The 12126-nt window shown below is 42.6% G+C and overlaps 1 protein-coding gene across 5 annotated transcripts in view; it reads left to right on the top strand.

The window, feature by feature from the left end:
* FANCD2 (FA complementation group D2) overlaps window positions 1-12126 on the top strand; it is a 64918-nt gene that overhangs the window by 133 nt on the left and 52659 nt on the right. For 3 of the 5 annotated variants that reach the window (XM_084766455.1, XM_084766459.1, XM_084766460.1), the window contains exons 2-9: window positions 188-252; window positions 2136-2232; window positions 4963-5103; window positions 5886-5953; window positions 6103-6206; window positions 6946-7006; window positions 8552-8604; window positions 11306-11384. In XM_084766455.1, coding sequence (XP_084622581.1) covers window positions 2169-2232; window positions 4963-5103; window positions 5886-5953; window positions 6103-6206; window positions 6946-7006; window positions 8552-8604; window positions 11306-11384 — 570 coding nt within the window. In that variant the 5' untranslated portion in view covers window positions 188-252; window positions 2136-2168. Of the gene's footprint in view, window positions 1-15; window positions 144-187; window positions 253-2135; window positions 2233-4962; window positions 5104-5885; window positions 5954-6102; window positions 6207-6945; window positions 7007-8551; window positions 8605-11305; window positions 11385-12126 lie in introns of those variants that run through there. The other 2 variants (XM_084766457.1, XM_084766456.1) reach the window with 2 other exon arrangements.

Raw genomic sequence — 12126 nt, 5'->3', positions numbered from 1 at the left:
GCGTTTTAGTGTTTCAAGGAAACGAGATGGTGTCTCCTAAGCGAGCCGACCCTGACTCGCTCTAGTGTTTCCATCTGAATGATGGCTGTCAATGGTTACATGTAGTAGAGAACGCATAATAAGAAACGTTTGAAATGTTTTTGGTAAGATATTTAATGTTTATAATGTTTTGCCCTCCTGCGTACAGGAACCCGAGTGGCCACAGGATCTCCCGGAACTGGAGTAACAGGCAAATTTGAACCGCTTGTGTGGGTGAGAAATGAACCTTGGTCCTCTGCAAGAGCAGTAACTTCTGTTGTTTTTCCGAGACTGGGTTTCTCTGTAACCTTGGCTGTCCTGGCTTTGTAGACCAGGCTGGCCTGGAACTCACAGAGATCCTCCTGCCTCTGCCTCCCAAGTGCTGGCATTAAAGGTGTGCGCCACCACGAAAGTCTCTTACTTCCAGAGCTATCTCTCCAATCCTAGAACTCTTAATAGAAACCATTATCATAATTAAGATAATTAATAATAATTTGTGTAGCAGGCGGTGGTAGTACACGCCTTTAGTCCCAGCACTTGGGAGGCAGAGGCAGGAGGATCTCTGAGTTTGAGGTCAGCCAGGTCCTCAGTGAGTTGCAGGACAGCCAGAGCTACATAGAGAAACCCTGTCTTGAAACAACAACAACAGTAATAATGAGTTAAGAACTGATGACAGACACACAGGTGCTGGTTGAGTATTGTCAATAGTAATAATAATAATAATAATAATAATAATAATAATAATAATAATAATAATAATAATAATAATAATAATAATAATGAGTTTAGAACTGATGAGTGAAGCACAGGTGCTGGTTGGGTATTGTCCCCCATACCTATCGTCATAGCTTTCAGGAGGTGGAGGCAGCAGGATCAGTTGGTAGTCGCCATTAGCTGTATACGAGTTGCAGACCAGCTACCCTAGCGATAGAAAAGAAATAAAGCAAAGAGCACAGATTCTGGCCTACACGAGGCTCTAAGAACTGTAAGTAAATGAATAATTGAGTAAAACCAGAAATCAGATTCTGGAGCCAGACTTCCAGAGTTAGGCCCTCAGCCCTTCCCTGATTAGGAGACCAATAATGACCTCTGTCTCACGTTAGTATGTGAGATATGAGTGGCTTATAATTAAAGCACTTAAGACGGGGATTGTTGTTTGCTTTTGACACAGGGTATCTGTAGCTGGCCTGGAAATGGAGCTGGACATTGTAGACCAGCCAGTCTGATGTACATGGTGAAGCCTTGTCTTAAAAATCAACAGGTGCTGGAGAAATAACTCAGTGGTAGAGAGCATTGGTGGCTCTGCAGAAGACCTGGGTTTTTCCCCCCAGCACCCACAAGGTGCTTCACAGCCATCTGTAACTACACTTCCAGGGGTCTACTGCTCTCTTCTGGCCTGGGTGGGCATCAAGTGTGCACATGGCCCACATACGTATGTACAGGCAGATAGTCATACACATAAAATATAAATATCTTAAGAATGAAAAGTCTTCTGTCTGGCAGGACACTCTTACCACAAGGCTATGGCGTTGAGAAGGAAAACGTGTCCAGGGGAATTGTCCCTGTTTTTCTTCTCCACTCCACCCCTGGGTAGACTACCTGTCCTCACAAGCCCTCAGAATGTCCCTGAGCCTTTCCTAGGTGGCAGCTACACAAATGTCGGCTCATACGTTAAGACCCTGTTATGCTGTACGCTTCCCAAGAGTACGGATGACATCTGTCTTGTTCGCAGGGTGTGAGCTTAGCACTGTCCTTGACACAGTACTGAAGTGGCCAGTTAGAGAGCAGGCAGATGAGGCCGGGCGATGCTCTTGGGTCTCAGATGAAGAGGTATGGGTTTTCTCCTTGAGCAACAGAGAAGTAGCCTGGGGGAAGAAGCGACCAAGTCAATAAGCCTTGAAGAGATACTGGCCAGCTGGAGAGTTGAGCTGGGCTCAGCAATTTGGTTTAGACAGCATTAACGTGAAGACTCAAGCGCTTTGCTTGAAGATAGAACAGTTTGCGGATGACTTCCTGTCTCTGATTTTGTTAATTCTTTTGATATTTGAGTGTACCACTCAGTGCACCACTGGGATAAATTTCCAACTCCTGGTTTTGTTTTGTTTTGTTTTTTTAAGGAAGTAATATAAGTACAGAGGGCGTTGGTCAAAATGGTTTCCAAAAGAAGACGGTTAGACTCCAGGGATAAGGACACGCTGGCAGAAGAGGCCTCCAGTAAGTATCTAACCTTTCATTGTTATACGTGTGCCACCGATGCCTGAGACAGAAAAAGATGCGAAATTCCTACTTTTCAAGTGCTGACATCTCTCAAGGAGTGGTGGAGAGAACACAGAGATGTCGGTTTTTGTCCTCCTTTGCTTTATTCGCTGCTTTCTGTGGGTTCTTCTCTTAACTGTCTCCTAACAATATCATCTCTGGCTCAGCTCAGCTTCTCCTGGCTCAGCTGTCACCAGTTGTTTTCGCTTCTCACTCTACTTAGCCTAATTCACTTCCGACTGTCTCCTGTTTTCACTGTGCTCAGTCTCTTCTCTAGCTCTGCTCAGTCTTCCTGCAACAACTCTCTTCTCCAACCCTACTCCCTAACTCTACTCCAGTCCTACTCAATCTCTCTCAGCCTCTGCTGGCTTTGTTTATATCCTCTTTTGTTCCCAGAAGTCCAAGAGCCAGCCACACTGAAAGGTATAGGGTCAACCAGGAATCCTTTAAAGGGCCAGGCACACAAAATAAGCCGCACTATACAGAGACTCTAGGAGATGAAGGACTGAGTTTCTACCTCAAATGCCACTGAGGACTTATGGACAACTTCTGAGCCTCACTCTCCACCTTCATAAAAATAGTTATTATAGAAGCTGGGTGGATGGCTCAAATCAAGGTGAGGATGTTGAGGTTGCTCAGCAGGTAGAGGCACTTGCTGTGCAGACTTGGCGGCCGAAGTTCAGGTAGGAAAGAACCTATTCCAGAGTTGTCCTCTGACCTCACCCTCATACCATAGCATATGTATCTACACATGTTTTTAGAAACATACATATATCTAAGTAATTAATACAGATTTTTAAAAAATCAAGTTGGATGTCTCCTGAGGAACACTTGATTTTTTTTTTTTTTTTTTTTTTTTTTTGGTGTTTTGAGACTGGGTTTCTCTGTGTAATGTATCCCTGGCTGTCCTGGACTCATTTTGTAGACCAGGCTGGCCTCAAACTCACAGGGATCCACCTACTTCTGTGTCCTAAATACTGGGATTACAGGCATGCCCCACCACACCTGTCTGCAACCTTCCAACCTAAGAGCCTGTTGAACAACATTCAGAATTATTCAAACTCAATGTTAAAACCCCTTTTCCTTCTTCAGCACTAGGGCTTGAACGTAGGGCCTCAGACATGCTAGGTAAGTGCTCCACCACTGACCTACTATCCTAGTCCCCTTTTTGCTTTATACTTTTGCCACTAAATTGCCTGCTCTGACCTTGAACTGAATCTTGTAGCCCAAACACACCCTGAATTTTCTGATCTTTTTTCATAGCCTCCAGAATAGCTGTGGTTACAGGCTTACATCAGAGACCAAGCAGGAAAAGCTTGATTTAGAAAAGAAATTCTAAGTTTCTAGAAATCTCTTAGTAAAAGGATCAGAATACCAAAATTTTGTAGAAAAATAATTTTTTTTTTTGAGACAGGGCTTCTTTGTGTAGCCTTGGCTGTCCTGGACTTACGTCATAGACCAGGCTGGCCTCAAACTCAGTGATCCGCCTGCCTCTGCCTCCCTAGTGCTGAGATTAAAGGTGTATGCCACCACGCCCAGCTCTGGTAGAAATTTTAAAACTGAAAAAAGTAATTTAGAAAATGGATAAACAAGCGTGGTGGCCCAGCCTTTAATCCCAGCACTCAGGGAGGCAGAGGCAGACAGATTGCTGTGAGTTCGAGACCAGCGTGGTCTAAAAAGTGAGTCCAGGACAGCCAAGGCTACACAGAGAAACCCTGTCTCCAAAAACAAACCAAATCAAACCAAACAAACAAACAAAGGTAAACAAGCCAGGCATGGTTGCACACGATTTTAATCCCAGCGTGCACTAAGCTGAGGCTGGCCTATCTATTTAAGCTCCATCCAGGCCAGTGTGGTCTGTGTTGTAGTGACTGCTAGGTCAGCAGGCTGTATAGTGAAACCTTGCCCTAAAACAAAAGCACAAACACCAGAAAATAGTCACATATAAAGCTCATCCTTTGGAAATACATTTTCCAAAAGAGAAACAGCTTCTGATGTATGACCAGAAGCTGGAGATGTGGCTCAGTTGGTAGAGTGCTTGCCTGGTATACGTGGCATATTTTCAGATTCATGTCCCTGTTTTGTTTGTTTTGTTGCTGTTTATTATGTGTTGAAACCCTTAGGGTGAAAACAACCTGTGCTTTGTACTGAAAGATGTGGTGCAGAGGAGCCTGTTCTGTTCTGTCTGCTTTGGAGACAGCTCATCAGTTCTCAAATTTGTCAGGAGTCAGTATTGTTACCCTAAGAGTTTGTCAAAGCTTCAAACCCCAGGGACTATTGTCAGGATGTCCTGTAGCTCTGGAGTGTGGTCCAGATTTTGCATGATAATAAGCTTTTCAGGCACTGCAGTGAAAGTCTAAAAGGCAGGCACTGCATTAGATTTTAGGTAGAAAATGTTTCCATAGTTATTTTTGTTCAAGTGACACATTTTATATTCTTCATTGAAAACTCACTTGCTGAGTGATAATTTATTCGGTGGCTGCTTTGTTTATCTGTGGGGAAGCCACTGTTGCTGATCACCACTGGAGATAGTCCATTTCACTCAGAATCAGGTAGTGTGATCCTTCAGGAGCACATCAGATTTTCTCTCAGAACATTTAGTCCTGGGTTTTGATTTTGATCTTTGCTTTCTCCTTCTTATTTTTATGGTCATATTCTTGAAGGTTTTGCATTTGTTTGTTTTTACAGAAATTATGAAACAACCCCTTTCCAAGCTGGCAAAGAAATCTCATGACTCTCATGAAGTTGAAGAAAATGGCAGTGTCTTTGTAAGGCTTCTTAAGATGTCAGGACTCACTCTTAGAACCGGAGAGAACCAAAATCAGCTAGGTAATATTCAGAATCTGCTTTTGAGTTCACTGACAGTGCTTAGGACTAGACCATGGATTTCCAGACTGGAGAGGCTGACGGAGGGTAGGAAAGGAAGGCTTCTGTCGTGAGGGAGGGGTGAGACTGCCTTTGGAGAATGTGCTTATGGTCACAAGCTTAGTTGTAAGGCTTGGTAAATAACATGTTATTTTACTGCTAATTCTTTTTTAGAAAAATAACTTATATACTACTAACAGTCCTTTATGACACACATACGTACGTGTGTGTGTGTGTGTGTGTGTGTGTGTGTGTGTGTGTGTGTGTGTAGATACTGAGAAAGCAAGTAAATCCGTGTCAGGAAAATATGGCAGGCCATATAAGGTTAGAAAAATGTTTCTAGGGCATAGATAACTCTTGTTTTGCTAACTCTATGCTAGGTTGCTTGTAGGACAGTTGGTGTCTAACATCTACCAGTTTAAGTCTTTTACTTTAGATTTAGAAGTTTTGCCTGAAGATATTCTTAGCATGGATGGAGAGATGGCTCAGTGGTTAAGAGTATATATATATACTGTTCCTCAAGAGGACCAGAGTTTGATTCCCAGCAGCTACATCAAGTGGCCAGAGCCTCTGTCTATACTTTCACATAAATAAAAATAAATAAATTAAATTTAAATTTAAAAAAAAGAAGAAAGAGAGAAGATATTTGTAGCGCATCATCAGATGTGAAGCCTGTCTTAAGGAAGGAGTGATCAACACTCAACAGCTGTCCTTCCTTCCTTCGTTCCTTCCTTCCTCCCTCGTAGGTGTGGATCAGATAATCTTCCAAAGGAAGCTCTTTCAGGCTTTGAGGAAGCATCCTTCTTATCCCAAAGTACGTACTTTCTGTGGTGCTTCTGCTTCTGCCAGAGGTGCGTGGAATGAGCACTGTGAGACCCTGGCACACGGCTGAGTGGCTCATAACAAGTGTTCAGCCCCAGAGCTTACCTTCTCTTGTCTTGGTTGTACAATCTCCTTGTCTAGGTAATAGAAGAATTTGTCAGTGGCCTGGAGTCCTATACCGAGGACTGCGACAGTCTCAGAAATTGCTTGCTGTCTTGTGAGCGCCTGCAGGATGAGGAAGCCAGGTGTGGAGAAGAGGCTGCCTTCTAGAAGTTTAGTCTGGCAGCAACTGGGTTGGCACAAAAAATGCAGTTTTCTTTGTTTTACAATTTTATTTTTGATTTATAACTTTTTTTTTAACTCAGTTTAAATGTAACCTTAAAATTATTTAATCTGAGGCTACATGGCAAAGAACTAGAATGCTTTATGAAACATGTATGGATAAGATTTCACATATCTGTCTCCCTTACTAAGAGCTGTCTTATGTTCATATTTTATTTCTAATAAGACTATAGTTTTAGCTGGGCACAGTGGTGTGTGCCTTTGATGCCAGCACTTGGGAGGCAGAGGCAGGTGGATCTCTGAGTTTGAGGCCAGCCTGGTCTACAAAGAGAGTTCCAGGACAGCCAGGGCTTTGTTACGCAGAGAAACCCTGTCTCAAAAGAACAAAACAATTATATTTTTGTCTATTTCTTTATGTATTTATTCATGAATGTATATATGTGTATATGTATTTTGAAGCAGGGTCTCAATCACAGCCCTACCTGTACTAGAATTCCCTATGTAGACCAGGCTACCCTCAAACTCATAGAGGTCTGCCTACTCTTTCCTCCTCTGAATGCAGGGACTAAAGGCTTCTGCTTTCAAGCCTGGCTTTGAGTATTATCTTGAAGGATTGTGTATTTCACTACTTTAGTGTAGAAAAGATAGTCAAACATTAAAACAAAGTGAACAAAATAGGAGCCAAATGCTTCTCTTTTACAGTATGGGCACATTTTACTCCAAGAGCCTCATCAAGCTACTTCTGGGGATTGACATTCTACAGGTGAGACTGCAGCACCTCCTGAGAAGCTGGTGCATGTGATGTGGGGGAACTGGTAGAGTAGGGTTAGTTGGTTGGCAGCAGCTCTGTACAGCACTGCCTGAGGTTAGTCTGCAAGCCATGTCTGTGTCTGAATTGGTGTTAGGCTGCTTGCTGTGGCAGTGCTTTTCATTTCCTAAGCGTACGATTCTTGTTTATTTAACAAAACAGTTTAAATTGTTAGTGCACAAGTGTGCTGGAGTCAGTTTTCAACCGCCAGATATGAGTCCTGGAACCCAACCTTGGGTTTTCTGCACGAACAGCGCACATTCTTACCAGCTGAGCCCTCGTGCTGCCCCGCTTCCTCTTTCTCACAGCCGCGTGCTGGGTGCTCTGAGGATTGTGATTGTCGCTGTCTTTTCTCATCTGCACCATCACTTATGTAACTTCACTTTGCCCTTTATTTCCTCCTCTTCTACTTCATTTTGTTTTAATTGGTGTATGCGTGGCAGGAGTGTGGGTACGTGCTGTGAGTGCAGGTGGTGAAGGCGCCTGACTAGGCCAGAGGTGCTGGGTCTGAAGTACAAGGCAGCTGTGGACGGCAGGACATGGGTTCCTGGGACCCAGCTTGAGAACTCTGCAAGAGGAGGAAGGACACTTAGCCAAGGAGCCTTAGCTCTACATAGTTTATAGAGTATCTAGAACACTGACATGTAGTTCTATCTCTTCTTTTTCTTTTTTTTTATTTCTCTTTTTCTTGTCTTTTTTTTTTTTTTTTTTGGTGTGGGTGGGTGGTGTTTGATTCCTTGAGAAAGGGTTTCTCTGTGTAGCCTTGGCTGTCCTGGACTCACTTTGTAGACCAGGCTGGCCTTGAACTCACAGAGATGCGCCTGCCTCTGCCTCCCGAGTGCTGGGATTAAAGGCATGTGCCACCATGCCCGGCCTACTTTAAGTTTTTTAACAATCATTCTTTAATATTTCATGTCTTTATATTGTAAATATATATTTTTAATATTGATGCCTTTATATTCAAAATAAAGTATCTGTGTGGATCTCCTTAGAAGATATCTGTTATATTTAGATGTTTTCTCAAGAGCTCTGATGGGAGAAACTTATGATTACACATCTTCTTTTATTGATCATTATTACAGATGTTAAAATAAACCATCTACTGATAACTAGTTCTCAGGGTTAACTAGTTTCATAAGAATGCGTTGAGAACAGGTATAGCCACAAAACTCAACTACATGGTTACCTCTTTGCTCACTTTACTTTCTCTTTTCCCCCAAATATGACTCAAACACAGTTTGTCCACTTTGTATTTTGTCCTCTCAGGCACAATCTAATGCTTCATGGTGAGGTGCTGTACTGTCTTTATTAGAAGCAACTGTTGTCGTCATTAAACCCAGCTTACTGAACTCCTCAGCATTATGGTAGCATTTTAGAGTATTGTGTAGCCACTGGCCTGATGCTGCCCCAGCAGACCTGCATGCTATTTTGACTTGATAGCTAATGTATTTCTTTTGTATATTTTGAGACCATCTCCTGACTGCATGTCTTCTCTTTTAGCCTGCCATTATCAAAATGTTATTTGAAAAAGTGCCACAGTTTCTTTTTGAAAAGTAAGTGGAATTGTTCTGAAACATTGAGTGTACAGTCATGCTTTTTGGACTTTGTAGAAAGTTTCTTCTGAAACATCCTATGGTCATGTTTAACATTCCAGGTTCCTGACTGAGTGCTAACATTTCTTCTGTTACTTCATGAATACTATAATTGTTAAAATAAGTATCATGTGTGCTTGTAAATATGATGGTTCTTCTTAGAAGGGTACATAATACCCTGGCAGTAGTGGCCATTTCCTAGGAGGGAGCAAGTCATCAGTCTTTGCCTTTCATTTTTTGAAGTGTGTACATACTGCTTATATTTTAAAATTACTGTGGCAGGGCTGGAGAGATGGCTCAATGGTTAAGAACACTGACTGCTTTTCCAGAAGACCTGGGTTCAGTTCCCAGCATGGTAACTCACACCTGTCTGTAACTCCAGGATCCAACACTCTCACACAGACATGCATGCAGATGGAACACCAAAAGACACAAAAATAAATTTAAAAATAAAATAAAATTACTATGCTGGGGGCTGGAGAGATGGCTTAGTGGTTAAGACCATAGGTTGCTATTGCAGAATGCTGGACTTGGATTCCCAGGACCCACACAGCCACTCACAGCCATTTCTAACTCCAGCTCTAGGGTATCTGACAGCCTCTTCTGGCCTCCACAAGCATTCATGCATGTGGTGCTCAGACACCATGAAGATGAAACACTCGTACACATAAAATAATAAATAAATATTTTTTAAAAAGTGTCGGGAAGGAAAAAGACCAGCCTAACTTAAAAAAGACATAAATATAAAATCTCAAGTATAGGAACATCAAATATTTAAATGTCCAATTTCATTAACAAAGGCAGAAATTTAAAATTAAAAAATGGGGCCAGGTATGGTAGCACTTGCCTTTAATCCCAGCACTTGGGAGGCAGAAGCTTGTGGATCTCTGAGTTTGAGGCCAGCCTGGTCTATAGCACGAGTTCCATTTATTTTAAATTTTAAAATGCAATGCAAGCTGGGAGTGTAGCTCAGTTGGTAGACTCCTTGCCTAGCCTGAAGACCTGAGTTTGATTTCCATGACCACATGAATTTCTGTACTCCAGCGATGAAGGCAGGAGGATCAGAAACTTAGACAGTCATCCTCAATTACACAGTGAGTTTGAGTCCAGCACAAGATGCATAAGACCCTGCCTCCAAAAAAGAAGAAAGACAAAAAGATAAAATCCTAAGTGCATTTCCCCCACACCCATAGAGCCTTTGTTAACTCTAACAGTTACTGTGAACATAGATCAATCATCGTGAAAAGCAGTTAAGTTGTATGTCTCAAAACCTTAGATTTACGTAGTGTTGCTAGACATGGTGGCTTATGTTTATAATCCCAGCACTTGGGAAGAGGAGCCAGGAAGATGAAAATTCAGCATCATCCTCAGGTACATAGTGAGTTCCAGGCCAGTCTAGAACTCTGTTATGAGACACTATCTCAAAGTAACAAAAAACAAACAATTTTTAATCCCAGCGTTTGGGAGGCAGAGGAAGGTGAATCTGTCTCTGCCTCCCAAATTCTGGGATTAAAGGTGTGTGCCACCACTGCCTGGCTAAGTTATTTTTGTTTTATGTGTATGGTTGTTTTTCCTTCATATACACTGTGTACTATCTAAGTGCCTGGTAGTCGAGGAAGCCAGGAGAGGGCATTCCTTCCCCAGAAATTGGACTTGTAGTTGGTTGTAAGCCTCCATATGTGCTGGGAATAGAACCCAGGCCCTCTGGAAGATCAATAAGTGTTCTTAACCACTGAGCCATACACTCCAGCCTGTTACTCATTTTTAAGAGATAAATATTATCCCTCTTTTCCATTCTTAGCTATAGCCAATACTGTATAGTCTTTTTTCCCCCATGACAAAGCACTATGACCAGGGCAACTTAAAGAAGAGTTTGTTTGTGGCTTGCAGTTTCAGAGATGGTGATGAGTCCATAACCCTCATGGCAGGAGGATGGCAGCTGGCAGGCAGGGAGGTGTCAGAGCAGGATTTGAAAACTTTAAATCCTTCTCTGCAAGTTGGAGTCAGAGAGGAGAGCTAACTAGGAGTGGCACAGACTTTTGAAGTTTGAAAGCCCACCTGGGATACATCCTCCAACAACCCAAACCTTCCAGCAACTGGGGACCAAGCATTCAGATGCATGAGCCTACAGGGGACATTGTCGTTCAAGCCTCTGTGCACACTTCACAGTATCCTAGTCGTCTTTTTCATCATATATAAGCATGTCTGGGTTGTTTATTCATGTAGTTTATGTGTTTGGTTATTTTGCCTGCATGCATGTCTGAACCACATGCATGCTTGGTACCTGCAGAGGCCAGAAGAGGGTGCCGGTTCCCCTGGAACTGGAGTTACAGATGCTGTGAGCCACCATGTGGATTGCTAGGAATTGAACCTGGATCATTTGGAAGAGCAGCCAGTGCTCTTAACTGCCAAGCTGTCTTTCCAGCCCCTGTGTTGTTTTTCATAGTCACATTTGTGTTTTCTCTCTGTGCCCCATAACTAGTAGCTGCGTAGTAGTGTTAACTGGCTGAAGTACTGTAGGTGACAGAGCTCAGTAGTGAAGTACCTGCTCAGGGAGGCCCTAGAACAAAGAAAGAAACAAAGAAAAAAAAATTGATGTGGGGAGAGGGGCAGGGGGGGGGAGAGACAGACAACTAAATCTCTTCTCATTCTGACATTTCAGCGAGAAAAGTGATGGAATCAACATGTCCCGACTCATTGTCAATCAGCTAAAATGGCTGGATAGAATTGTGGATAGCAAGGTAGGCTTGGGGGCTTTATTGTTCTAAGCAGTTCTTTTCAGCTGGGCGGAGTAGCGCAGGCCTATAATCCCAGTTCTCAGGAGGCAGAGACAGGCTGATCTCTGTGAGGTCAGGATAGCCTGTTCTACATAGTTCCAGGATAACCAGGGCTACATACTGAGAACCTGTCTGAAAACAAATAAAAGTTTTAGTCAGGGATGGTGGTAAATGCCAGTAATCTGAAATTTGGAGGGCAGAGGCAGGAAGGTCTAAGTGAACCAGCCTAGGCTATATAGTCAGACCCAGGCACAAAGAAAATGAACAAGTTTTTGTATGATTGGCTAAATCTTTCCAATTTTTAAGATTTTTTTTTCTTTTTAAGTGAAAAATGCATTTTCTTGTCAATGTATTATCTTTATCCAGCTTTTGTAATTTGAAAATCCTGAGTATTTGACGCTTTAAAAATTCCTTTCAGGCTGGAGAGATGACGCAGAGGTTAAGAGTACTGGTTGCTCTTCCAAAGGTCCTGAGTTCATTCCCAGCAACCACAAGATAGAATACATGCAGGCAGAACACTGTATACATAATAAATCAATACATCTTTAAAAAAATTATTTCAAAAGAAGCTTAGGGTGCATGAAGTGGCGTGCGTCTGTAATCCCAGCAGTTGGGGATGACGTGGGAAGATGTAAAGTCTGAAGCCAGAAGAGGAGCCATAAAGAGAAACCCTCTTCTGATTTCTAAGAGGACTAGTGAGGCTGCT

This window comes from Acomys minous (genome assembly GCF_964271855.1).
Source record: "Acomys minous genome assembly, chromosome: 17".
In the NCBI taxonomy this organism is placed as follows: Eukaryota; Metazoa; Chordata; class Mammalia; order Rodentia; family Muridae; genus Acomys; species Acomys minous.
Note: the sequence above shows the minus strand (reverse complement) of the source record. Positions and strands in the feature narration are given on the sequence as shown.